Source organism: Lepidothrix coronata, unplaced genomic scaffold (genome assembly GCF_001604755.1).
Source record: "Lepidothrix coronata isolate B3197 unplaced genomic scaffold, Lepidothrix_coronata-1.0 Scaffold24, whole genome shotgun sequence".
Taxonomy (NCBI): Eukaryota; Metazoa; Chordata; class Aves; order Passeriformes; family Pipridae; genus Lepidothrix; species Lepidothrix coronata.
In genome coordinates, this window is record NW_016690204.1 from 3,038,014 (window position 1) to 3,065,241 (window position 27,228).

At 50.9% G+C, this 27,228-nt stretch overlaps 1 protein-coding gene across 6 annotated transcripts in view; it reads left to right on the forward strand.

Moving 5' to 3' along the window:
- The window catches only part of RHBDF1 (rhomboid 5 homolog 1), a 60,518-nt gene that overhangs the window by 27,485 nt on the left and 5,805 nt on the right, over positions 1-27,228 (forward strand). For 4 of the 6 annotated variants that reach the window (XM_017808809.1, XM_017808811.1, XM_017808808.1 and 1 more), the window contains exons 2-9: positions 12,472-12,616; positions 14,552-14,679; positions 20,234-20,447; positions 22,146-22,352; positions 22,975-23,097; positions 23,258-23,418; positions 25,523-25,774; positions 26,386-26,497. In XM_017808809.1, the coding sequence (XP_017664298.1) occupies positions 12,494-12,616; positions 14,552-14,679; positions 20,234-20,447; positions 22,146-22,352; positions 22,975-23,097; positions 23,258-23,418; positions 25,523-25,774; positions 26,386-26,497 (1,320 nt within the window). In that variant the 5' untranslated portion in view covers positions 12,472-12,493. Of the gene's footprint in view, positions 1-2,371; positions 2,424-12,471; positions 12,617-13,146; positions 13,168-14,551; positions 14,680-20,233; positions 20,448-22,145; positions 22,353-22,974; positions 23,098-23,257; positions 23,419-25,522; positions 25,775-26,385; positions 26,498-27,228 lie in introns of those variants that run through there. The other 2 variants (XM_017808812.1, XM_017808813.1) reach the window with 2 other exon arrangements.

Sequence of the window (27,228 nt, forward strand, 5' to 3'; positions counted from 1 at the left end):
AGGCCTGAGATGGGCAACATGACCAGGAATACCGGGTTGTTTTCCTCTTCCGTTCAGTGTATCCAGCAGAAGGTTTGGCAGAGCACCCCATGTGCTGCTGGGGATGTGCCTGCCAAGTGGGACTGGCTGTGAGCTGAAGATCCTGACGTTTCTCTGTCTGTAACTCTAGAGCTTTTATCCAGCAGAACAGTCTGTGATAAGATTCTTCCCTTGTGGTTGCTGCCTTTCTTCCTTATCTATCTCTGGAGGCTTTGGCATCCCGTGGAGACCATGTGCCTTTCTCAGAGGTTCCAGTATTAATTGTGACCTGATGTGACACTTCTATTAATTGCTGTTCCTGCAGCCACCAGCCTGTTGCCAGTATATGACCCATTTCAGTAGAAATACTTAAAACTCGAGGATGGGTTCCTTCCTTAACATTTTCCCTGATCTCAGACGTGGATTAGTTTCCTTTCTTTTCAGCTGAAGAGGTGCTGGGCTCTAAGTCTAACATTTATTGTCATCTAGTTGGAATACAAGGGACACAAAATGAGCAGATCTCACTCTGTTACTGTGAGGTTGCCTCTGTGCTGCTGGGTATGTATCTGTTGTAGTTTTAAGTAACCCACAGAATGCATGTGTTGCCTGCCTGCTCAGAGAGCCGTGTTTTATCCTCTCTGCTGTGTGACAATGTCTCAGTGTGTGCTGTGGGTGCTGCAACCTGAATTTAGTTGGACTTGTGACTGACTAGTGGGTAAAACATCCCAGTGCTGCTGGAAGTTCTTCAGAGGAGGGGAAACCCTGGTGTCCAATGTCACACAGGCAGTTGTCTCCCCAGTGATGGAGTTGTTTTTAGCTTTGTGGCTGACTGTTTTGTTTTGGTTTTGTTTTTTTTTTCCTCTCTTTTTTTCTGTTTATTTTTTGCTTTGTTCAGAACTAGGAGAAGAACCAGTTGAACTGAATGGACGTCAGGACCTGTTGCTTACTCTGCTAGGCTCCAGTAACTCCCCTCTGAGAGAAAAGCATTTAGAAGGGACAGTCCCAGCCCTGCAGCTGTTAGTCCCAGGAGATTCAGTGGGCAGCAGGCAAGATTTAACCCTGGAAGGAAATGGATGTGTTAGGCAGGAGTTCCCATGGTCGTGCTGGCAGCTCTGTTTTCCATGTCCTTGGAGAACCCCAGCCTGATTTGGTGTGTGATGTTTGCCCGTGCCATCCAGGCCAGCTTGCACAGAGTGGTGCAGACCCTCCCTCCAGTGCCCTGTGAGGCGGGCAGGCCTTGCCTGCCAACCTCTGTTTCCACAGGCAGGCTTGTCTGTGCCACTGGGAAGTGAGGTTTCCACAGGGAGAAGTGGAAATCGCGTCTGTGCTGAGCTTGCCTATTGTCATATCTTCGTTAATTGAACTTCAGGGATTTCCGACTGTTTTCTCCTGGTTTTGGTCCTGCTCATCCAGCTGCTGTCCAGGACCAGTTGAGGCCCACTTCAGATCATAGCTCTCATCCTTATTTCAGTCCATGCTGCTGTAGGAATGAGGAAGTGGGATTTTTTTTTTTTTACTGTGTGTTGGGACGATGCCACAAGGAGCAAATTAGTAGCTGGGTTTTTGAACAAATCATCCAAACTATGGTCAAATCCTTTTGAATAACAAGCAGTGGCTGTTTCCCACTTGGTGAAGGCAGAGAGTTTATTCTTCACATTAACCTTAGCTGTCAGATCTCCTAAAGCTGTGGAGTGTATGTTCCATTGCTTGTGGGCTCTGTTTGCTGCAGAGACAGCAAATGTCAGATTGACATAAGGCTTGTTCTTGCTGTAATTTCCTTTGGGTGCACTCTTCAACTACGTAGATAAACAATTTATTTCTAATATAATTAAAGCTATTTTTTGCCCATCATAGGACTATGATGATACAGACCTGAGCAGCGGATGTGCTCTCAAATTCTGGGGCCTTCAGCAACAAACAGACCTTGCCTTAGAAATCAGAGTATCTCTAAAGCTCAGTGTTTATTAAAGGAAGTGTAATTTCTTCCCAGTGAACTAAGAGGTATCATTGCACAATACTTCCCTGGCACGGTACAGCCTTCCCAAGGGGAGAAGAGATAGCAAGACGTGCCTGATCTTGCCTTTTCTGGAAAGCCTACCTTTGCCTCCTCCTCCCTTTCCTGTTTCCACTTCACTGAGAGCCAGCCCCTTGCTCTGCTGGTCAGCAGCAATCCCTGCTTTGAAGGTTTGCTTTCCTTAAAAAAGGAACAATCCCTATGAGGTCATCCTGAAGCTGCACAGGACGCTGCTTTTACTGTTCTTCAGCTCTGGCACTTAGTTGGCTTTGGCTCAGTGAAAGTTAGACCAGCTTGAATTTTAAAATCTTGAGGGCTCAGACGGCGGGATTGACAAATAGAGCTTCCGTATTTCGGGATTTACTGCCCTGTAGCAATCAGCACATGTGAGGTAGGTTTCTCTGTTGCTTAAATTCAAAGCCTTAAAGTGAACTGTAGAAGACAACAGACTGTGAGTTGTGCCAAAAAGTGTGAGTGTTCCTTCTTTTTCTCTGGCTGCTCTGGGACTGTAATTTCAGGGAGAGCAGTGAGAAAGAATGTGCCGTTCACTCAGACTGAAGAAGTACGGTTCACTTAGATTTTTAATATTGTTTTTTTGCTAAAACCAAGTTAGAATTATGATTATTTCTATTTGAGTTGGTGCACTGGGCACACATGGATATATACAGGTGTTCACACACCTGCAGAGCAAGACAAGCTCTTCCTGCAACTGCTTTCCAGTTAGACCCAGTAGGAGATGTGTGTGCTTGGCTGTTGGGCACTAGCCAGGGTAGAAATTAGAGCATCAGAGTGGCAGACAAGCTCTCCTGTGTCCCTGGCTGCTACATTAGCTGATGCTGAAGAAGAGCATCTCCAGCCAAACCAGCTCTGCTCCGAGTCCGTGGCTATTTAATTGTTCCTTTGAAGGATCTCCCTTGGGCCTCGTTACTTATTCTCTCACTGGGACCCAGGTGGACAGAGGTATGGTGGTGCTGGAGAAAGCAGGCGTGTGATGGGGGGTGAGGATGCTCTGAGTTTGAAAGGAACATGCAGAGAAAGCTGTTCTGAGTGGCTCTGCAGCTTCCATCCTTCCTGAATGTGAAGTGTGTCTTCTGGTGGCTCCAGCGTTTGTTATTGTTATTTCCTCTAAGATTTTTTTTTTAGGTTGCTATTCAACGTGGTTTTATGTAACTTTCCATAGGAAATGTTGTCATTTGTGGTAGTTTTGATCTCCTTTGCCATTGAAGCCTTTTTATTTAGCACAACAAACAGTGATTTTTAGCTGTTTTTAGTACCCAGAGTTATTGCTGTGGAGGATGGGTGGCTTTTGGTCTCACATAATTTTTGGTTTGGCCTATTGTGATCTTTTCAGGGGAGGTTGCTGGTTTTGGCAGTTGCTTTTGCATCAATTGTTTATTGATCTCATATTTTCTAAATGAACAATGCTGGAATCACTAAGAGGCATTAATTTACCAAGAAAATTGTTCTTGGGGTGGATGCATGAGCATCAGCTATTCCAAAAGCAACCAGAGCCAGTGTTTACTGCTCTCCTGAGCTTCATCCCAGTGATGTTTTCCTATCTTTCCTTGTGTCCTGAACCCTTACAGTACTTGTGATGAATATGAGAGCTGGTAGAAAAAACTTGAAAATTCAGTATTTCAATGAAAAATGATGCCTTTGTTGGGTTTGTCTTCTGTTTCCTAATGTGGGATTGTGGCTACACTGACAAAAGCATTTCTGTGACTCTCACCTTGCTGTATAATTGAGGCAGTGACTGTGTCCGTGGTACTTGTGGGTCAGCCAGTACTTTACAGGACATCTATTTTACTAGTAATGGAAGTAAATCTGAAACAGGGTCTTCTGAAGCCCCATTGAATTGTTTAAATGAGTTAAATGTGCACTAAAATAGTTTCTGAGATCACATTTTCCTGCTTCTTTGTTAATGAGGAGCTGAAGAATAAAGAGCACTGAGACAACTGTGCTTTGAGGCTGCTGGGGACCCCAGAGCAGAGGGCTCCACTAACCCATCAGGCAGCTGTGGTTACCTTTGAGTAGCGTTCAGGAACAAGATGATCCTTCCTCTGGATGCAGTTGCAGTGCTGGCAGTCAGTTGTTTGTAGCTGGAACTGTTAATATTTGAGTTGTTAATGTGACCACGCTCGTTATCCATTCTGGCTGCGTTCTCTGTGGCACTGGAGCAGTGGTGTCATCCTGGATTCCTGAGATACATCAGCCATCTGGTAGCTGGTAATGGATCTCTTGGTGGAGACCAGCTGTTTTGCTGGCACTGTGGCTGTTGGATGTGGTGGCAGGCTGGTGCTCTCTGGGCAAAGCTGCAGGGCGTGTTCATGGGCAAACACAAACGGGGTGAAGACACCCAGGTACTCCAGAATGTTTTCCACTCCCTCTCCCATTGTTGGCTGTGTTTTACATGCAGGCCATTCCCCTTGCTGGTATCCAGGCAGGTTGTAGATGGCTCTGGGTTGGGTTTGCTCTGGAAGGTGGAGCTGATGATGGCTCATCACCTGGGCCCTGTGTGGGCTCTGGTGCACAGGTGTGCTTGGCTGGGGCTGTGAACTGGCCTCTGTCATTGGGGCCACACATGTTTAGGAGGTGGAAAAGACCACTCTGCCCAGCCTGCTCTGCTTGGCTCCCTTCCACCTAATTCCTTGTGGGTGCTCCAGGCAGGGGAAATTCCTCCCTTGGGAACCCCTCAGTAGAAGCTGCCCATGAGTGAGGCTTGGCTGTCATCTCTGGAGAAATCCGTGAATGGTTTGGATGTTTTCCCATCTAATGACCCCACCAAAAAAATTCACTCTGCCTCTGCTGATACAGTAGTATTTTTATTCCTGCTGCACTCAACACCTGCACTGAGGGCACTTCTCAGAAGGTTATTTAAGCATCAAGAGATGCCGAACCCACCACCTCCCTGAGATAATTGTTGGCTTCCCACAGCGCTACAAGTGAGAGTTTCTGGCCCTGTTTTCATGATCACTTCAAACTGTACTGCCTTCAGAAGCAGTCCAGTCATCTGGCTCCAGCTGCTCTGTTTGTTCCTGCTTCTTCCCCTTTCCTTCTGCTGGCACAAGTGTTTGTGGAGCCATGTGGGAAGGAGCTTGGGCTGGAACAGGCCGTTTCCTTTGCTGAGCTCGTGTGGGTTGGTTCCCAGTGTGCATCACCCGACAGCTGTGGAGCAGCACGAGGAGAGGGGCAGCACAGAGGGCTGGGGCACTGCTTCTTCTGGTCTCTTGCATATCAAGAGGCTGTGACATCTTCATAGCTTGAATTTTGAGCGTTGGTTTCTGTGTTGTTGTTACTATTGTGCCTTTTGTCTGCTGCAACAAAAGGACTTCACAGGTCAGAGTCTGTTGCCTGTGTGCTTGCAGGTTGCAGTTGTGGGTCATCCTTTAACCTGTGTTTGAAGAAATTCAACTACGCTTGTACAGACAAAGGAATCAGAAGAATTATTTGAGCTCCCTGTTTTTTTCCCCCTCTTCTATATGAGGGAGTCACACCTGGATACCTTCCAGATCCCAGGTGAAGCTGCTTTGAAATCTTGTAATGCTGGCATTCCAACAGGAGCTCACTTATAGGTGATTTCCATCATGACCTGCATCTTTTTCTGAATATCAAGAAAACCAGTTGCTCAGAGTGATATCAGGTCTGCTTTCCTGGTCATGGGATTGGCTCACATCTATTCAGACTTCACTGGCACATGTTTTTATTACCTGTACTTAAAACCCTCTGGCTCTATATGCATCTGAACCTTGCCCATGTTCAGTGGGTCCCAGCTGAAGCTTTGCACTCTCAGTGTGTCTCTGGCACACCATCACTCTACCAGGCTTTGCATGAAATCCCAATTCTTGGATTTTTCTCATGTATCTTCCCATTCCCCTATCTAGGGGTCTGCCTGACTGCTTCCAAACCAGGCAGTTCCTCCTGGTGTTTCTCAGCTAATTGGATGGTTCACGGTGAGATCCCTCAGTGCTGCCTTGGTTGCCTGGGTAGCCACAGAACTTAAAGACCTTCCCCACAGCACCCACCCTGCCTTGGTGGGTTCCTGCTGGCACAGTGCCGTGGTGGTGCTCGTGTGCTGCTGTTCCATGCCCTACTTGCATGCTGCTTTTATGGCCACCTGCGTGCAGCTCCTGTTCTAGATCTTTCAAGAGCACTGGTTGAAAAGAAAACTCTCAGGAGGAAGATCCTGGGCCTTCTGATTCACTTTCTGTTCCATCAGAAAGACCTTTGCTACCTGAGATCCGTTCCTTCCTTCTACTTTGACATAAAGTTAAAAGGCAGGGACAGGCAATGTGCCAGTGTGCCACAGTGACCTGCAGGGAAGCTGCTGCTTTTAATAAGAGGTTGGCTGTTCCCCAGTGCTCCTGTCTGGCCCCTCTCCAGAGCAGGGCACTGGGGCTCCATGCATGTAGCAGGGACAAAAGGAATTCCCTGAGCACTGACATGCCAGGCTGGGGCTGGAGAAGGACAGTTTCACACAGGCAGGGGACAGTGGCTGGAGCTGTATTTGATGTTTGAGCTGAGCTGCTGCCATGCTGAGCTATCACTGAATGGGCTGGGCCTACCCTTCCGCTCCAGGTTGCAACAGGGCTTATCTGAAATTGTTTGAGCCTCTTCAGGCTGCCAGATCAACAGGAAATAATTTGCTAGGGTTAGTTTTGTGCTGGTAAAACACCTTGAAGTGGCTCAGTGGAGTAAGGCAAGGCTGCTCTCTGGGCAGCACCTTGCTGGCAGGGTGGTTTGGTTGTGAGCAGAACCAGGGCCGTGGGGAACTGTTGCCTGTGTGATTTGGTGCAGGCTGTTGGAGGCAGCACCAGCCTCCACCAGCACTCAGGCAGAGCCTGTGCATGGCAGAGAGCAGCGAGAGGGACAGTGTGTGGGAATGGCAGTGCTGCCAGCTCCCTACTGGGCAGGGCTCAAAGGGCACTGTGTCTGCAGAGCTCTGCCAGGCTTGTGCCCAGAGGTGCCTGCATTGCTCAGACCCAACCTCTGCTGGGCGGCCTCTGGGTCTGCAAAACCTTATGGCATCTCCTCCCAGCTCGGCTGTGAGGGTCTGGAAAGCAGGAGAGGGCCCTGGGCAGTGCTGATGGTTTCATTTCTAAGGTAGTTTCTCAGGCTGGTCTCAGCCCAAGCCTGGGTGTTGCTGTGCTCTCAGTAGCTTTCCCCAAGAGTGCAGGGTCACAGGCCTGTTCCACTTTCCCCGTGGAACTCAGCCCCTCCATCTGCCTTGTTTTACAGGGCTGGCTCGGATATTTGGGATACTGTGTGTAACTCTCTGGGTCTGATCCATGCTAGATGGTTTTATTGGCAGCCATGAGACCGAAACCCCACTGCTCCTCTTCTCCTTGGACTTCCTGCCTTTTCCCTGCTGTGCCAGCAGCAATCCTGCTGGAGAGAGGCACAGCCAGGAACCTGCTGTCTCCTCTGGCTCGCTTTGTCTGGAGAACACATTGAGGATCCCGATTTCTTTGCTGTCTCCAGATGCCTGCTGGTGTTCCTCAACCAGAGTACCCTTCAGGTACACAGGGCTTGCCTGGAACTCTCAGCAGGCACTGAAAATGCTTCTGTTGCAATGAGGGAGGTTTGAAAACTGGAGAAAAGCAGCTGGAGCCTGACCATGGAATGGATTGCAGTGGAATAGCCCTGGTGTTCTGGGGCTGTCTGTAGGAACATGTACATGCTTTGCTGGAGAGGAGCAGTGGTCTTGGAAAAAGCAGATGCTGTTTGTTTGTTTGGATTGAATGAAGCTGGGGTTTTGTTTTGGTTTTTGTTTGGAATGTTTCTTGGGGAAAAAAAAAACAAATCCAGCTTTATTTTAAATGCTGGTAAAATGGAATTTTTGGAAGAAAAGAAGTCAACATGGGAATAACGTCACTTGTCTGTTTAAATGGAAGGTTGGACTGTCTTTGAAATGACTCTACAAATCCTGAATGTATTTAGGATGCCTGTCAGTTTTAGGAGCATGCTCAGGCTTCTGGGCAAGGCTTTTCCTTCACTGTTTGGGTCAGTGGATTTCACTAAGCAGCTTTTCTTGATCATGTGCCAACTTTGGAATTTAATATACTCTCCCCCTTTCTTAGCCTGACCCACAGCACAGTGGATTTGCCTTTCGTTCTGGTGCTGTGACCTTGCTTTGGCACAGAGCTTTTGAAGATGACTTTCCCAGAGTATCTCCAACTACACATTTCTTTCTTTCATTTGTTTATTTTAATTGAAATGGACATTATTAATAATTTTTGTGCTGCTGCCACATGCAGCTGATCTGTTAGGAGAAGATAGATTTGCAAATGCCCTGTGTGCTCTGGAAAAGAGTTTGTGTTTCCAGATTCCTCAGGTGAGAGATCTGAAACAGCTCCTGTCCAAGGACTGAGCTGCTAGATGTGGATCTCCCTGTGTTGATGGGAAGAGGGCCTGGTAGGAACAGTGTGGGAGAGATCTGTAGAGTCAAGATTTGCGTGGAGAAGGAGGATAGGGAAAAGCTGATCACTCTTCTAACCCAAGAACTGCAGGGCAACAAGTGAACCCAGGAAATGGCAGATTTGCAGAGGAATTGAAGAGGGCTTGTCATGCAGAACGTTTCAGCTTTGTCATGTGCAGTTATGAATACTAAAAATCTGCTTGGATTAAAGAATGACTTGGGTAGGTTCTGGAAGAATAACCATTGGATGGACATGGAGGGGGATACAGAACTGTTAAATGTGAAGTCATCTGTTACAAGAAGCCTCTGAGTCATTCATAGCACGTGCCATGGCTCTGTGCTGGGAGATAGGACTGTTGAGTGATCCTGTACCCTGCACCCCCTGCCAGGCATCCTCTGTTGGAAGTGAGACACTGGCTTTAGATGGACAGTTGGCCTGACCTTGCCTGGCTGTGCTGAGTGCATTCCTATCCTGCTGCTGTTGGTGACCACTTGACAGGACTGAGACATTGGGATTGATGATATGGGACCACTCAAAACGTGTCAGTGCAGGCAACTCTGAAACAAACCCCATTGGCCCCATCAAATACATGGACACTGGATCCCGAAACAGCAACCCCTAAAAATAACCAAGGGGTCGTTGTGAAACTCAGCAAGTGCTTTCAGTGCAATGCTGAGATAGAAATCAGTGACTGCAGCACTTTGAGTGAGAACCAGGTGCAATAAGGGCTGTGACCTGCCGTGCAGACTCTTTGACCATCCAGCTGTACATCTGTGTACACAGCTATGCATCCATGTACAGCTAGGCTGTACATCTGTATGTACACCTGGATCCACCTTCAGTCTCCCTGTTAACCCCCTGGAGACCTGCCTCCTGTGACCATACCCCAGCCCTTTCTGTGTCCAGGGTCAGAGGCAGCTGCCTGGCCTGTGCTGTGGCTGAGTATTCACAGTGGATCAGGCCCTGCAAACTCTGTCTTAGGTGTGTTTGTAAGGTTTATTTTTGGCCTCTCCAAATGCACACAGGGAGTTGGGAATGCTGAACAGCTTTGCCTTAACTGCATACTTTTGTTGGGAAGTGAACACGTTAGTAAGTAAAAAAGGTTGAACTGGTAGAGGGATTTGCTCCTCACTGCTCTGCTGTCACCCTTGAAACTCACCTGGCCTTTAACTACTGAATGCACTTAGACAATGATTTTTTGTGCGTTTTGGTGCTTTGCTATTTCAACAACTCTTTAACTGCTGAAGTTGGGAGAAAGCAGAGCAATCCATTGCTCTATCAGGATATGAATTACATCTTCAGATATTCCATGAGGTATTCTCCTTATCTAAAGTACAAAGTTGAGTCAACTTTGGGGATAATTGTAAGGCCACAGGCTTGCCCCTCTGTGTGTGCGTGCCCTGTCCTCCTCTTTGACATGTGTGCACACTGCTGGAGATCCCGTGCTCTGCTCTGCAAGGGTGGCAGTGAAGCCAGTGAGGGATACATGGATATTACTGTCTGTGGCAATTTTGGAAGGGAAACTGAAAACAGGTTTAATTGCAAAGTCTTTCACGGGGCGCAGCGTTATTGCAGCAGCTTTTGGGCAATAAAGGTGTGATTCATTCTCTGCCTTCCTGGCTTGGCCTCACTTTGATAAAGCTGCAGGTCTTACATGTTTGTATTCTTTACACCCAGAGCTCCTGCTCACAAAGGCAGCTCTGTAGGTGGACAGGAAGGAAGTTGAGTGATGTTGGCTCAGTGAAGAGATGCTGCAAGAAGAGTTTCTAGTTCAGAGGCTCCAGAATTTGCCCTTGAAGGCACAGAAAGGAGGCTCTTGAGTTGTGTGAAATGTTTGGTCATGCCAGAGTGGTGGCTCTGACTTTGTTGGCTGGTCTCTGATTAGAGCATCTCAGGAAGACCTTGTGTTCCTCAGGGGTAAATGCTGGAGCTCTCTACATTGCACCAAGGGAGTGTTTCAGGTGTGAGAAATCTACTTGGCTTTCTGACCTCACTGTGAAGACAAGTTTGCCCATTTTGTGTGCAAGACCTTTCAGTAAATGTCTCATGGGGGATTTACCCTCACCAAGTGCAGGCAGGAATTCCCCTAATACTCTCACTCTTCCCATCTTATAGGAAGTCAGAACAGTTGTATTTGGCCACCCCTGTGGCTCAGGGTGGAGGGAAGGAAGGAACTGTGTCCCTCTCATGCACAGCACAGCGTCTGTGCACACAGGACCGTGGTGCACGTACGAAGGGCATGTCTGTACAGGCTGGGTCATGAATTCCCAGACTTTTGGGGGCCTGTGGTATTTGCTGAAACCCAACCTTCATCCACCTACAGCTGAGTCCTCCCTTTCTGTCATTGGGCTCAGCTGAGCAGGGCACTCCTGGCAGCCAGCCCAGCTCGTGTGACCGAGCCAGCAGCTGGCCTTCAGCTCCTTTTAGATGAGATTCTCCTCTCCCTACCCCATCCAGATCATCCCTCTCTCCCTTTTGTTGACCTATTTCCCCCCCTGCCACCCCCCTCCCCGTTGTGTATCTTTTGCAATGGTGAGCATGCTGTTTGTGCAGCTCCTTCCCAGAGCAGCTGCAGGGAGCTGTGGGAATATGGTGGAAATGCCGTGCGAGGCAGCACGTGTTTCGGACAACCAGTGCCTAATTTAGGTTTGGGAGGGACCTTTGCAGGTTGTCTGGCTCAGCCACTGTGGCTGGGATAATTCAGGCTGCTCAGGGCCTCCTTTTGTTGAGTGCTGAATGTCTCGAAGGATGGAGGTCCCTTTGCCTCTGGTCCTGGCCTAGGACTTGGCCTCTCTCAAGGAAGAATCCTTACATGTTAAAGGAAGAATCCTTGCATGTTAAACTCATTCTGGATTTAAAATAAATGGACTGTGTTAACATTTTTAGAGCATTGAGTTTTAATTCAGTTTTTCTCCTTTTTAAGTCATGTGTGCCTGCTGAATTAACTGACTGCTCTGTCCACCATGGTGGGGGAAGAGGCTGGGACACTTGATTTTTTTTTTTTTTTGTCCCTTATGGGATCTGTGGCCCAGGACAATGCTGGGATAGAATGGGATCTGTTGTCCCAGTCGGCACACATGGTGGCTTGCAGTTGTCTGTATGCTAGGAGAGAAAGAAATATGGGCTTGTAGTATAATTTAGGTTGGAAAGTTCCTGTGGAGGTATCTGAGCTGATCTTCCAGTTGTTTCTCTGAGCATACACAGTGAAGTAGGTGCTCTGCCAGTCTGGAAGAGTTGTGTGGTCCCTGTCCTCCGGCCTGTGACCTAAACAGGAGGGGAAAACTGCAGGAGAGTGGGCAAGATGACAGCGAGTCACTCTGCTTGCTTTGGCATTTTGGTAACGCAGCGGTTTTTATTTAAATACCATATCATTATTATTAATGTATGAAAACCACTCTTAGTTCAGGATTAGTGCCAGTTCTCTAATGTTCATGCTGTACTGGTATTGCTCTGTGCACTGTGTTGTGTTTCTAGAAAATGACTGCATTTAAAAGAGATTAGAAGCAGAAGTGAGAGACGGCCACTTGCTAATTTCTAAGTGGTAGGGGGGTAGGAAAGTGCAGTGTTTCAGCTTTGGGTGGGCAAGGAAGGGTGTCTGTGAGTCACAAGCTGGTTTTAGAGGGAGGTCAGTGGCTTTTGGTACTGCAGTCACTTAGCTGGTTGGACTGGATCCAGATCTCATTAAGATTTAATTCATAACTGGTTCTTAAGGAATCTGGATCTTGTAGTAGTCTCAGCAAAAATCTTAATGGGAGGCAACTCTCAAACTTGTGCCTGCGGTCTCAGCAGCTGGCTCGAGGTCCTGTGGGCCTGAGGAATGTGCCGTGTCCTCCGAGTGTCGGGTCCTGGCTGACCAGTGCGGTCACGAGCTGTGACGCCTGAGCTCTCGTGGGACACTTTGGGAACCCATCCAGCGTGGGGCCTGGGTCCTCAGTCACAGCCTGGAGGAGGGCAGGGAGCCTCTCTCCGCATGGAGCGTGTCAGGGATGAGCTGGATTCCCTCCTGACTGTGATTTCTTCCAGGCCTGAGGACAAGCGTGGGACGATGTCGGAGGCGCGACACGACAGCACGAGCAGTTTACAGCGGAAGAAGCCACCATGGCTGAAACTGGACATCCCGGTGCCAGTGCCCGTGACAGTGCCAGAAGAGCCCCCCCAGCCCGTGCAGGTACAGAGGGTGGGGCAGGAGCTGGGAAGGGGTGTGCTGGGAGCGTGTCTGTGCCTGGGGTCTCTGACAGTCCTGGCTGAGAGGAAGGCAGCGTGTGGTGGCAGGTCATGAGGCCACATAAGACGGGGCAGAGCCTTTGAGTGAATTTATGATCAGTAATTATCTCCCCTTGAAGGGGATGTGGGAGGGATGAGAGTGGGTGGCTGATGTGCTCAGATCAGTAGATGTGAGTGTTTGGATGTGGGCATTGTGAAAACTGTCTTGGCTGGGGATATGGGAGTGAGTTATTCAAACAAGCATTTCTTAAGAGGACTGGAGGAGTGAAGGGCTCCTAGACTAACATGAGGGCCTGGAAGTGCTGCAGCTTGTGTTGAAATGAGCTGGGAATGAATCTGACTTATGAATAGCCAAAATAATGACAGGCTTTCATCAGTAACAGCAGAGAAAGAACAGTTACTGGCAACAAGAAGCCGTTACCAGCATGAGGAACATAAGAAAACCATGTGGGATGAGAAATAAATAACATTGAAGAGTGCTGAAGCAGAGATGAGGTGATAGGTTAATAGAAACTGTGCAATGAGTGAGAGTAAAGTGTCCTTATTTGTCCCAGGAACAGGAAAAATATCAGGAATTTCTACTAAGGTATCAAAAAGTGATGTAGGGGTGAGACCTGGGTAAGATGCATGCTGGCTGCTCATGTGGCCTTGCTGCAGGAACAGAGACTTTGTGCCCCAAAGGCAGAGCTGGAGGGTTCTTGCTGCCCATCTCTGTGGGTGGGTGCAGACCTGGGTTCAGTCACTTATGTGGAAGAACAGTTTAGCCATCAGAGAAATGGAGGGTTATACTGCTTCCCTGGAGGGGGGCTGAGGACAAGCTTGGCTTAAGAGGGAACTTATAAGGCACTTGGAATAGCAAGAACTGTCCTCTTCACCATTCTGTGATCCAGGGACTAAAATGTGCTTCGGTTTTGTGACAGCTTCTGGCAGATAAACCTGGGTCCTGGTCTCCCCTCAGAAGGAAGAAAATCGCAGGGATTACAAGGGGAATACAGGCTGCTATCAGTGCAGGTTGAAACCTTCTGAATGAATTATTTAAGACTTTGATGGATGTTTCCTTATCTGAAATCTCTAAATCCAGCTGGGCACTTTCTGGAGAGACTGTGCTGGAAGCTGGTGGAGGTGATGTTCTCTGAGGGTCCTGTGTACGCAGCCCAGGATAAGAGTACATCTTGTGCTCCTTTGGCTTGTAACCTAAGTATCTGTGCATTGCTTTTGCATAAAACAGCAAAATTGTTAACATTAGTGAAAATCACGACCTTCCTGGGCTAGAGGGGCTGAAGTAGTCTTGAGGCACAGAGTGTCTGACTAGAGAAACAGTAGCTCAGAGCTTCACTTTCCAGAGGGATAGTCTGTTCAGTCTGCATTGTACAAATGGGAGATGGTGTTTCTGCCAAGCTGATAAAAATTTAATCCAGAGCAGCCCTGGGGAGGCAGTGGTATGAGCTGAGAACAGCCTGGTGAGCTGTGTTATATTTGGTAGGTCACATTTAGCCAAGACATGCCAGGAGCTTTCAAACCTGAGTGTGCCCCAGACAATTAGGCTGTAAACAAAGCCAGTGTGCCTTTCCCAGCTTGCTTAGCCTGCAGCACTCAGCAGCTACAGCACAGACCCACCCACAGCTCTCACAGGCTTTTGATGCAGATCCAGAGTCACCAAACAGTCACTAAAGAAGCAAATCCCACTGACTGTGCTTCTCTCCGCCTTGTGGAGTGGTCCACGAGTGTGCGGTGTGGGTTCCCTCTGGCGAGACAAAAGCCAGGAGGGTGTGTTGCAGGAGCTCATGTAATACCTGTTGAACTGCTGAGCGTTCCCCAGCCTGGCTGGCCCTGTAGAGCATCCCTGAGAGCACTGACTCCCTCCTGCTTCCCCCGGCAGCCGACGCGGCGCCAGTTCCTGCGGAGCGTGAGCATGCCGGCCGACAACAGCCGCGTGCCGTCCCTGCCCCACGACGGGAGGAGACCGGTGCTACAACGACAGACCTCAATCACCCAGACCATCAAGAGGTGAGGCGCCGCTTCCATGCGTTCTGCTGTCCGTTGCCACCCTCCATCTGTGCATTTACAGTGTTCCTCTGGCCCCGTTGCCTGGCACTTGGGTGGCGCGCTGCCACAGCAGGGTGAGGTTGACTCCCTTGTTGTCCGTCGTGAGGCTGTGGAAGGGTGGGTGCTAATAGGTAGCCGGTATGTCAGCCCAGTGGTGCTATCTAGCCTGTCTTTAGTACGACAGGAGACAAGTCCTGGGAGGAGGATGGTGGTGAGCAGGACAGTGAATGGTTCTTGCCGCTTACAGACAGATTTTGGCTGCCTCCTGCCCCAGGGAGCTGGCTGCTCCTGAGTAACAGGGTGCCTCAGGCCCTGATGTTTAGCTGTGACTGTACAATGTGGTGTGCTGGGCTTGCTTTGGTGCTGTGTCTGAGAGCACATGACTGCTAGGGGAGGCAGAAGCCCATCCTGAGCAGACCAGGACTCTCAGCAGCTTGGCTGCTACCAGGGCTCATTGGCAGGTCCTTGGCGTGGCTCTGAGGGGTGATGGAGAGAAGGGAGAGGCTGCTCTGGTCATCATTTGTCCCCATGACCCAGTGGTCTGTGAACCCAGCCAGAGAGCTGGATGCTCCTTCACTCCCCATGGCAAAGGTTTAGCCCAGTTTGTCCAGAGGGAGTGGCTTTCCCAGCTGCTCTCCTGAGATGACTGGTTTGTATCTCTGGCCATGTGTCAGGCCTGCCCTGGGTCCCAGGAGCATCTCTGGAGCTCCATAGGTCAGGGGTTCTTCCAGCCAGCCAGGCTTTGCCCACTCCCAAAGGAGCAACTTTCCAGCTCTGGGAGAGACTGATCTCCCACGCACTGTTTGCCTCAGACGTTCCCCAGCTGCCTTGGTGGAGAAGCTCTCCCCCAGCAGCTCTTCCTGATCCTGCTTCTTGTGAGGTTGGGAGGGCTGAGCTGTGAAGCAGTGTCTGCTCTTTTCAGGGCCGTGGGCAGCTCCTGGGCCTGCTGAGGCTGTCCTTGCACACCGAGACTGCCTCTTCCCTTGCCTCCCTGCCCTTGTGCTGCTCCTTGCCAGGACAGTTAGGCAAAGGCGTGTCAAGGGTGAGGGGATATCCTGGGAGGGTGCTGTGGAGGCACTGACAAGAAGCATTGGGTGGGAGGGCCAGGGTAACCTCCCCCAAAGGTCCTCACAACATGCAGCTTGTGCATAGGGGAGGGGATTGGGGAACCGTGAGACACTTTGGTGCTGGTGTGACAGATTTGCCCCTGATGCTACTACACTGTAAGGCAAACAAGGCACATTGAGCTACAGTGAGAAGGAAGGAGTGCTGGACAGTGGTGGTGAAGCTCCCCCACACTGAGGGAGATGCCGGTGTCCTGCCTAGCACTGAGGTGGTGAGCAGACACATGTGACTGTTGCACCAACAGACTCTGTGACATGTCTTCCTTCCCAGGCTGCAAGTGCTGGGGCTCAGGTTGGTGGCTGCCTGTGCCTAATGTATGTATTTTGTACCCTTGGAAGTACACACAGGGTGCCCCAGAAGAGCACAGACAGTTTTGGAAGGCCTGGGGGTCTCCTGTGGGTGGAGGGTTCAGTGGTGTTTTGCTCTGCCCAGTTGTGCATCATGGGGGGTGGCCAGGTCTCCTCCTCCTGGGCACCTTCTAGAGAGTGCTGTGGGATGTGGGTGGGACAGAGGTGCAGCAGTGGGAAGGAGTTTCTGAGGGGCAGAACTGCAGGAGATGCACACATGACACAACACTCTCAGTAATGGAAATGAGTGGATCAGAAACACGGACGGGAACCAGAAAGTACCAAGGAAAGGCCCAAGATTCTGTGCTCCATTTAGCAGAGCTAGAGGTGCAGTGGAGAATTGCAGACTGCATCTGTAAATGTGTCTTGGGGATTTGTTCTGTGAGCCCTGGAAGGCTGATTGACAAGTTTTCTGCTTGACACAGCCCTCAAGATGCACAGAATGTGAAACTGCAGCAGGACCCCACACCATTTTGTTCCCTGGGGCTTGGAGGACACAGATCAAGTGTGAACCTAAGGTCAAGCCTGTGTAGTGCAGAACATGGCATGGGAGTGATTTAGGTGCCTGAGTGAAGGCATCCAACACCATTTCCAGTCTCCCACCGTGTCCAAGGTATCCATAAGAGGCAGCAGATGTGGCACAGATAGACCTGTGCACCAGGCAAGATCCTGCCAAGGTCAACCAGAATGGGCCCAGGGCTCTTCCAGTGGCATCAGGCACCCTAGATACAAGCAGATCATATCCTGACCTGCTGACACCTCCGTGGTTTCACACTCTGGTATCCAAAGCCAGCCAGTGGGATCTGTAGCTGACTGTCTGGGCAGAAGAAGGCAGGTCACAGAGGTTTGAGGGGGACTGCAGCATCCCTGGTATCTTCAAGAGCAATGGGAGACATATATCAAGAGGTGCAGATGCACCAGAAGGATTCAGCAGCCTCCTGGATTCAGAGATGCCGTTGTGTGGCTTGAGTTTGGTTGTTTCTCTTGGGTCATGCTCTCAGCTGGAGGGCCCTGCTACGGTCAGCGTGGCACAACTGCTGCCAGTGGGGCTATGGCAGGAGACAGGGAGGCGCTGGATGCAGGTGGCTGCTCCCCTCCACAGCCCTGCAGGCTCCTTGCCTTCAGCTCTCTTTTCTTTGCAGCAGACAGGTTCGGTTTCAGAGGAGTCAGACCCTGCCCGCTCGCGGGCCCCGGGCGGGCAGGAGTTCCCTGAGAAAGCGGCAGTCCCTGCCCCGATCGTTTTTCAGGTACTGGTGGCACTGAGTGTGAAACCCACCCCTGCATGTGTGTGCAAGGGCTGTTGTGAACTGCACAGACTCTGGCTGTTGCTGAGACCATGCTGAGACCGTGTTGGCTTCCCAGGAGGTCTGTGAACAGGCAGAGTGAGAAAGTTCATGTGTGCTGCTAACAAAAACCAAGTGTCACTCCTACTAAACGTGTAGGCAGCTGTCAGTAAGTAGCATGGACTAACAAGCTGTCCACCCGCCAGCCTCACTCCCTCCTGCCTTTCCTAACAAGCTGTCGACCTCCTGGTGTTCACCTAAGCTGGAATATCTCCCCAGGGCAGCCACAGCCCAGCACTGCTGTCAGTGCAACATGGGGCTGTGCATATGCTGACCCCAAAGCCTCCTTGGGGCAGCAGGGGAAGGAGAGGAGGCAGCACTGAACAGATGCTGTCATGTTGTTGCAGATGGGGCTCAGAGCTGGTGAATGGAATAGAGTGTGTCCACTCTTACCCTGTTGACATCATGGCTTTTTCTAATTCAAATGTGACTGCCTTCTTTTTGAGGTGGAGGTCTTTGTTTACTTAGCACCAAGGAGATGAGCCATTCCAGCAGTCCAGGGCCCAATGACCACCACCCTGAGTCTGGAGCTCAGTAAACTTTTAAATCAGACAGAAAATATGATTCTGTGTGTGGCAGGGACTGGACTTAATGCTCAGGAGTCCGTTCCTGTCCCACCTTCCTCACTGCTGCCCTTGGCCAGCTGCCATTCTGGCACTGTGACCACCTTTGGGACTGTTTGTGTTTGATCTTGAGCTTTCAGGGCTGGTCAGCTCCACACAACAGAAGAGTGAGATCTGACCTCTGATGTCGGTTGTTACAGTGCTCCAGGGAGTCTGTAGGACATCATGGGGCTCCCCAGCTGAACAGAGGCATTCAGCATCTTCCCAGGGTGCTCCAGGTGCCCTGAACTCTGTAGTCAGCTCTCCTGGACTATCCTGGCTATGATCAGAGGGCTCTTTGCTCTGGTCCTGGCCCAGTGGTGTTGGCAGTTCAGGAATGGTCCTCACAGAGCAAACAGCTCCAGTGGTGCTTGTCCTTCCAGGCAAGTGGGAGCACAGTTTTGGAGGGCTCTGAGGCTGCTGGTGGTGCGATGGGCCATTGCTCAGCAGGCTCATGTGGGCACAAATGACCCTCAGCCCTCTCCTTTTGAGGCCCCATGTACGGGCTTGTCACCCAACATCACCTCGCTGTTGAAATACTGGTGACAGAAGTCCATGGGAAGTTCTCTGAGTTGTCAGACTGTTTTGTGGCATGTGTTGTGCCAGTGAACTGCACAGCCAGGGCATTACCTCTGTGCTGAGGCTTGGGGAATCTGCCAGCTGAGGTGCTGGCCCTGGGCCCTTCTGCTCTGAACAGAGGCAAAGATTGCTCTGCTGAGATGTGGGAGCAGAGCGGTGCTCCAGGACACGTATCCCCATCTCTGAGGGCTGGCATTTGGAGACATTTAGGTCAATGAGGTCAGATGAATTCTAGCCATGGTCCATGTGACCTCATGCCTGCTGAAGGGTCTGTTCCATATCTTTGAGAGAACAGGGAAGGCTGAGGGCAATGTGTGGTGTTTGCATCTGCAGGTTTCAGCTGGAAAGGCTGTGAGTTTCAAACTCACACCTTCTTGCAGGTGGCAGGTTGATGGTATTTTTGCTCAGTAGGGTATAAAAGCACAGGACCAGTTTCCAGTCTTCAGTGTGGTGTCTCAGTTCCCCTGTGTGGCCTAATTCTGCATTTGTCCCAGCCTTTACTCCAGTGTGTGTTTTAATACTTTGTGATCTGTGAGGTCTTGCTTCTCAGCAGCTGGAAATCCTACCCCTGAGCAGGGGGGCTGAGGCCAGGGCTTTGGGTTTGTCTTGGAAGGACTTTCAGGTTTCAACACCTGGGCCAGTCAGCTGTAGGCTGAGAGAGCTTGTCATCTCCTGAGGATGAATTAACTGTGGTGGGAAAGGCTTGGCAGAGTGTGATGACCTCTGTAGGTTTAGGGTACCAGCTGTCTTGCAGGATTTGAAGTAGATTTTTAGTCTGACTTATCCTGATCCCTCTCTGCCTTCCTTGGGATTTTGCTTCTGATCCACTGCTCTTCTGTGACAGCAGCCAGTTGGCAGCAAACCTGCCTTGTGGCTGCAAACCTGTGCTCCTGCTTCTGCACCCAGCAGCTTAGAACTGTGTGTGTGTGCCTTAGCAGAGCTCAGGACCACAGCAAACATTTGCTATTGATGTTACCTTTGAGGAGGATAGAAATCCTGCAGCATGAGAGGGAGAAGTTAGGGATATGCTGTGAGTGTGTGTGTGTGTGGGGGGACTGGGAGAGAAGAGTGAATTCTGGAGAAGCTGCTGAGCCATGGAACAGTACAGTCCCACAGTGGGGACCTAGAGCTGGCCTGAAGATGGTAAGTGTTTGCAAAACATGGGTTTTAAAGTAAAAAAAAAAAACACCTTTCAGTAAGTTATTTTCTGAATTTCTGTCCCATCTCTTTTCCTTTATTTTTAGAAAAACTCAGAACAAACTGTCCTTTACCCACAGTGAATCTCTCCTGGCATTTGTCTTCTGTCTTAAGAGACAAAATGCTGTTGATGGTTCTGGCCAGCATCTGTCAGGTTGCTAAAACCAGCTGAGGACAAGCTGCAAGATGCTCATGGGGAAGAGTTCTTCCTGTCTTTGAATTGGGGTGGGCTGGAAGTGACCACCAGGGTTTTTGTCTCTTCGTGTGCACGGTCCAAGCAAACATAAATGCTTCTTAGCACTTGTCTGCTGGCATCTTTCAGAGGCACAGCAGACTGGTTTGGGGTGAGCAAAGACAGCGACGCGACTCAGAAGTGGCAGAGGAAGAGCCTGCGGCACTGCAGCCTGCGCTACGGGAAGCTGAAACCTCAGGTCATCCGGGAAATGGACCTGCCCAGTCAGGACAATATTTCTCTAACGAGCACAGAGACTCCCCCTCCCCTCTATGTGGGACCCTGCCAGCTGGGCATGCAAAAGGTGAGTGCCCTCCTGAGTTCCCTGCACTGTGCCTGTGCTGCTGTGGGAGCTGTGACCTGTCTGTGGGCTGAGCTCTGCCCAGACATGTCTGGGCTCCCTGCTCAGACACTTCTCACAGCTCAGGTACAGTTTGGCAGAGTTCCTCCTCCAGCAGCCTCTCTGGTGTCGTTGACTGAGGTCCCTCAGCTGTGCCAGCAGTAGGCTCAGGGCTGTGTTTGTCATGCTGGGACTGTGGTGATTACATGTGTGCAGCGTGTCCAAGAGCTCTCAGCTCGGGCTTTTTGCTGCCATTTTGCAAGGATGAAATCCTGTTTTACAGAGTGGTCAGTATCCTGGACCCAGATGTGCAGTAACAGGCCTAGTATTACTCAGGACACTTACCCCAAGCAGAACACAGCTACTGTCCTCATAGAAACCTGGTTATGTTTTAGGACTTTGGAAAGTGTCTCTTGCATCGGTGATGCTACAGCTCTGCTCTTGGGTCCTCAGAAATGGTTTTGTGTGCCTGCAAAGGGCATCTGGTAGCCTCCCACTCACTGCCTTCAAGTGTGACCCCAGGGGGCCAGGCCCAGTTGAGCACACCCAGTTACCAGCACCTCTGAACTAACCTGCAGTATCCCAGCCCTTCCCTTTGCTCCTCTCAACACTGATTACTGTGGTTGATGAGTGTGCTTTAGTGAGCCCCACTGCAACCTGGGCTGGTGGGAAGCCATTCCTGCCAAAGCAGGACCTGAAGCCTGGCTGCACCACTGAAGCAGAGGAGAATATTGTGCATTTTTCAATGAAGTTTCACTTTGTTGGGCTCTTTCCTGTTTCCTTACCAGTTGGTCTTTGGCCACAGGAGACTCAAATACTGTTGGGCTGCCTGTGGGCTACATTAAATCAGAACATGGTGTCAGTAGGTGTGTAAGCCCATCAAGTGTTCCTGTTGAGTGTTCAGCTGTGGATTAAAAAGGCTCGTAAAACCTTAGGATAAAGCGTAGAGGTCATATGGAAACCACAGCTGTGATGATGTAAGGACAGAGGCAAGGTTTGTAGCTGAAGGCAATATTTTCATTACGTTGATTCGTATGTTTGGAATAAGTGAGAGCTTTGGCCTGAGGAGTCCCAAAGAAGGGCTTGCAGCTCCTGGAAGCTTGCCTGCTCCATCCAGCTGTTAAACCTAATTAATGGAAGCAGATGTAAATATACAGTTAAGCTTCAACAGGATAACAGGATACTGTTTAAGTCCTGAGCTGTCCAGTATCAGGAAGGAAACTAGCTGCAGAAAGAACCTGGCTGTTTTCAGGGATTTCTCAAACTCCTGTTTAGACAGCACATTCCCTGTCTGTAGAGCTCACTGGCACGGGAGAGAGTGAAACCAAGAGCTCAGGAAGGGCTGAAGGAGGTTTGAAGTGTCCTGTGAAATTCTGGAACAGTCTGGGTGACAATAGTCAATACCAACAACAGAAAAAAAAAAGGGGGAGAGAGAGAGGTTTGGGGACTTAGGCTTGAGTCTTACAACTAGGCCTTAGGTTGCAACAGGCTATTCTGGATCTCCCTATTGTAGAATTGGTTGTTGGTCCATCCAGCCTGGTTCTTGGTCAGTCCCCGGAGCCAGGCACCTGTCATGGTCTCAGGATGTTTGCCTGGAGGGAGGAGGGCTCGGTGGGGAAGGGTCTGGGGGTGAATGGGCTGATGGGCTGCTGCTCTCTGCAGATCATCGACCCCCTGGCCCGCGGCCGAGCTTTCCGCATGGCTGAGGACGCCGACGGCTGCAGCATCCCCCACACCCCCATCACCCCCGGGGCCACGTCCCTCTGCTCCTTCACCAGCTCCCGCTCGGGCTTCAACCGCCTGCCCCGGCGCCGCAAGCGCGAGTCTGTGGCCAAGATGAGCTTCCGAGCGGCCGCGGCGTTGGTGAAGGTACGGCTGAGGGAAGGGTGACAGGGAAGGAGCTGCTGAGCAGGGAGGGTGGGGAGAGCTGTGCTGGAGGGGAGGAAACCCGGGCACCCCCTCTTCTGTTTCAGCCACGTGTCCAGGAGGCAGGACTGGCAAGAAGCGGGGATGGTGGCTCGGTTTTTGCTTTCCATTTTGCTTTCCCTTTTTTTACCTGGGGCCTTTTTTTGTCAACAGCCTCAGAGCATTCCAGCAGGTCCAGTTCAGTCTGCCTGGACCTTTGGGTGGTCCAACTGCTCCTGGTGAGCAGTCATGGAACAGCAGAAATACCCAAGGCTATTACCATACAAGTCTCTTTATTCTTCCATGTGTCTGCTTTCCTGGGCCCAGTGACCTTTTTGCTGTGCCCAGTGCCACCCATCACTGTGGTTTGGTCAGAGACATATGTGGTGGAGGAGCCTGGAGATGGGCACTGTGGATTGAGGAGCAGGGTCTCACCCGTGAGTCTCACCAGGAAGGTGTCACACATCAAGTCTGTTGTGCTCCACACACAAGCATGAGGCAGCTCAGCACTTGGGCTCCTTGTGCACTGGCTGGGGTGGCCCTGTGTGTGCCTGGCAGTGACCTGGTGCCCCTTTCTCTGGCTCAGGGCCGCTCGGTGAAGGACAGCACGCTCAGGAGGGCTCAGCGGCGCAGCTTCACCCCGGCGAGTTTCCTGGAGGAGGACACGGTGGATTTTCCGGATGAGCTCGACACTTCTTTCTTCGCTCGGGTGAGGGGCAGGTCTGGCCTGGTGCTGGCCCCAAAGGCAGGGCAGGACTCTAGTCCTGGCAGGACTGTGTGTTGCAGGCAGCAGCACCGCTTTCTGCCAGGGCTGGTGTCACAAATGGGGTGTTGGCATCTTCTGATGGGACTTCTGTGTCTCTGCCCAGGAAGGAGTCCTTCATGAGGAGCTCTCTACTTACCCGGATGAAGTGTTCGAGTCGCCGTCAGAAGCTGCAATCAAAGATGCTGAGGTGAAACCTCCAGATCAGACAGATCTTACAGGAGGTGCCTTGGACAAAAACGAGCTTGAAAGAAGCCACTTACTACTGTGAGTATCTTCCTGGAAGCTGCCAAAGCCTAACAAGGGGTGACCAACCCATCTGGAGTGGGACCTTCTGTGTAGAGGAAGCCATATGAGTGCTGTGGGTGCCTGGTGCAGAGCTCAGAGCATGGCAGTGATGGGTTTTCTTTAAAACCAGCTACCCAGGCGTGCGAAAGGTGACTCTGAGGCCACCTCTGCAGTCTCTCCAGCAACTTCCAGCCTCACCTAATGTGTTTCAGAGATTGTATAATGCCTTGAGGAAACAAAAGACACTTTAAATCAGCTGTGAGGGTGCTGGGGGCCCAGCCTTTGGCTATGGAGAGTGTAGCAAAGACAAGAAGGCTGTTGCCATTGCAACAGTCACCAGTAACTGTTGTCTTGCTCCAAGGAGCAGTGTGAAGCATTGCTGAGTGTCGAGCTGGGCTACATTCCTCACTTGAAACGAGAGAAAGGTGTGGCACTGATGCTGAGAGCCCTACAAATATGTGGGTGGTACTGTACTGTATGCCTAGATTTTTTCCACCTGAGTAACTGGTACTGAGTAATTGCTCCGTGTCGTTTCCGAGTCAGCTCTAGCTTAGCTGGCAGCTCACCCCAGCACAGAGCTCTGCTGGGTGTGAACATGGAGCAGACAGGGAGGTCCTTGTTGTGGTTCTGCTGCTCACAGCCCATCTTGCTGTGTTGGCGCTTTCCCTTCAAGTGTTTCCAAGAACTTGGCTCAGCCTTAACATAAGGGGAAGCAGCGAGTGGTGGGAGTTTGTTGTCACTCCTCTGAGACGGTTCCAGTCTTCTTGGCACCACTTGGATCTCCTCAAATAGCTATATTTATTGAGGAAAATACATTTCTTTCACACTTCAGAGGGCTGTTATCAGAATCACGGTCGGGTGTCCTTTACGTGGCCAGGGGTTTGTTTTGGCACAGGCTCCCAGCCCAGCACAGGGAACACTGGGAAGCAGCACCTCTGTAACACAGAAACCACTTCAACTCTGGGGCAAGTGGAATCTGCACCTTCCCAAGGGGAAGTTGGGGCATTAAAATGCATCTTCTGCAAGGTGCACTATATTGAAAAGAGCTGAAGTTTCCCGCAGGGTTTTGGCTAAAGAGGTTCAGATTCTTCCCTCATCCTGTTGCCCGCCCATTCTTCAGAGCTGTCATGCTCCCTCCAAGATGCTCTGGTGATCTTTCAGCAAAAAGTTTGTTAGCTGGTTTCTCTCACCATCTCTGACAACTCCTGTCTGTGTGCAGAGTGGGACATTTAGGAAACCAGAGGAGGTCACCTGGACTAGATCACATGCCAGGGACATGCCTACTATGGTGCCAGGCAGTGAGGATGATGAAATGGGAGGTTACTTGGCTTTTCTGATAGGGTTTGAATGCTGGAGACCTGAACCTCCACACTGCTGTTTAAGAGCAAGGAAATACAAAACTGTCTGGATATGATGGAGACTTACAAAGCAAGTACTATTCACCAGTAACCTGTGCAACCTTCATCAGATCTATTTTGGTAAAAAAGCCTCCTTTTAACTCAGTATGCTTGGGATTTTTATTGTCTTGTTGAAGCCTGGTTTTGTTGTTCTGAAAAATGCACACATTGGTACAAATAAAGGGGGGAATGGAAGAGAGATTGTGAGAGGTAACTGGCACGGCTTGCAGCATGTGACAGTGCCACTTTCTTTTTCGGTTCTCCTCTGTCTGATTGGGTGGGCACAGGAGGTTTGTTCTGCCAGTCCAGTCCCACTGAAGTGCTTTAAAGGCGGGGATTTCCACTGCTGGGCTAAACTCCACTGCTGTTTCACAGCAGAGACCAGAGTAGGAGGAATGAAGTAGAGGAGGAAATCGATGTGCCTGAGGCTGCAGATGTGCCTGTTACTGGAACACTTTAAAGCCTTGAGAGCTCCTCAAGTGGGGCTTAGTTTGGCACAGCTGCTTTGTGCCACCTCCTGCGTGTCATCCTGTGCTTTCATCTGCTGGCCCCGTGCAACCCTTTGAAATGCAGCTTCCGCTTCAGGGCACCTTGTGTGCCCTCAGCAGTGGGACGGGCAGAGGTTCTGCTGCCACCACAGAGCAGGGGAGGGCTGTTCCCCACGGCTGTCCTGCTTTTGGTTGCAGCCCCCTGGAGCGCGGCTGGAGGAAGCAGAAGGACGGGGGCCTGGCGCAGCCCAAGGTGCGCTTGCGGCAGGAGGTGGTGAGCGTGAGCCCCCAGAAGCGCGGGCAGCGCATCGCCGTGCCCGTCAGGAAGCTCTTTGCCAAGGAGAAGAGGCCCTACGGGCTGGGCATGGTGGGCAAGCTGACCAACAGGACGTACCGCAAGCGCATCGACAGCTACGTCAAGCGGCAGATCGAGGACATGGACGATCACAGGTGAGGCTGCAGGCCGGGGAGGTCCCCAGCACAACCAGTGTGTGGGTGAGGGCTGTTGCCCTCTGGTGACTCAGGTCACTGCCTGGGGGTGCTGCTGAGACCCCCCAGTGCGTATCCCTGGAGTACAGGGCCAGCTGCAGCAGGCAGCACCGTGTTGGTGTCACCGTGCACTGGGAGCTCACCCGGCTCCTCACGTTGCTTTGGGTGTCTGGATCTCTGCTGCCTGGAGGGACTGCAGGTCTCTGCCCCACCACCACTGTCCTGTGATGAACAGGAAGGCTCAGGTATCCCTGTCTCTGATCATTCCCCTAGGGTCGTTATATCAGACACATGGCACAGTTTGGCACCAGGCTTCAGTGTTCTCATGGATGTTTTCTTGGGAAAGGGTGGTTGTCTGGTGTAATGAGGGAGTCAGAGTAAGCAAGGTCTGTCTGCCAGCAAGGCCTTAGATCATCACCTTCAGTCCTGTGCATCCCTAGGTGATCCTGGCTGTGTACCCAGGTTTTAGTGAGGTCCCTGGGGAAAAGCAGCAGCTTTTCTCCTGTGTTCTGTGAGTAGGTGCAATGTGCCTGGGTTTCTGCCTCTGATCTTTTCCCTTTACCTCCATCCAGGCCTTTCTTCACCTACTGGGTCACCTTTGTGCATTCCCTCATCACCATCCTCGCTGTGTGCATCTACGGCATCGCCCCTGTGGGGTTCTCACAACACGAAACTGTTGATTCAGTAAGTGAATCCCCCTCACTTGCCTCGAGTGTCTCAGCTTTCAGCTGCTGGCTCTTATGTCATAGTCTTCAGCATATTGGCTACTTGCCTGAGGGCCTTGATGGCTGAATTCTGTGGGGGGCTGCCTGCAGCATCTCTGTGAGCCCCCAGACCATCATCTCTCCCTCCTGCAGCCACCTTGCTCTTGATAGCAGATTATATCTGACACAAAGCATGGTGGGCTCTTCACAGGCTCTGGCTCTGGCTGTGCTGGCAGCACTTCCAAACAACTTGTTCCCCTCCTGGTGGAGACCAGAAGGATGTTCATGGCAGGGAAATATTTCAAACCTGGGCTAAGTTTTTGCAGCAGTCGCAGGATTTTGCTTCTGCCAGGAGCAAAACTGACCTGTTTGACTTTGAGGGCTGATCCTGAAGCTGTTGGTAGCCTTCCCACACGTTGTGAAAGGTCTCTGGGGTACAGCCGTGCCCCTGCTCCGTGCAGGGAATGCCTGGGGAGTTTCTCACCTACGTGTCTGACAGCTTTCGGAGCACTGCCACCAGCACCTGGGCCTGCACTGCCAGCTGGTGCTGCCCGTGCTGCTGAGCTGTGTGAAGCTTTTTGCAGGCTCTCAGGCCACTCCCAGGTCTCCAGGCCTTGGAATTTCTTGAAAGTTGAAGTAGCCAGAGTTAGGCATTTGAAGAGAAGTCTTAAGATGAAGGTGCCCAAGTCTTGATAGGGGTTTACCTGTGAT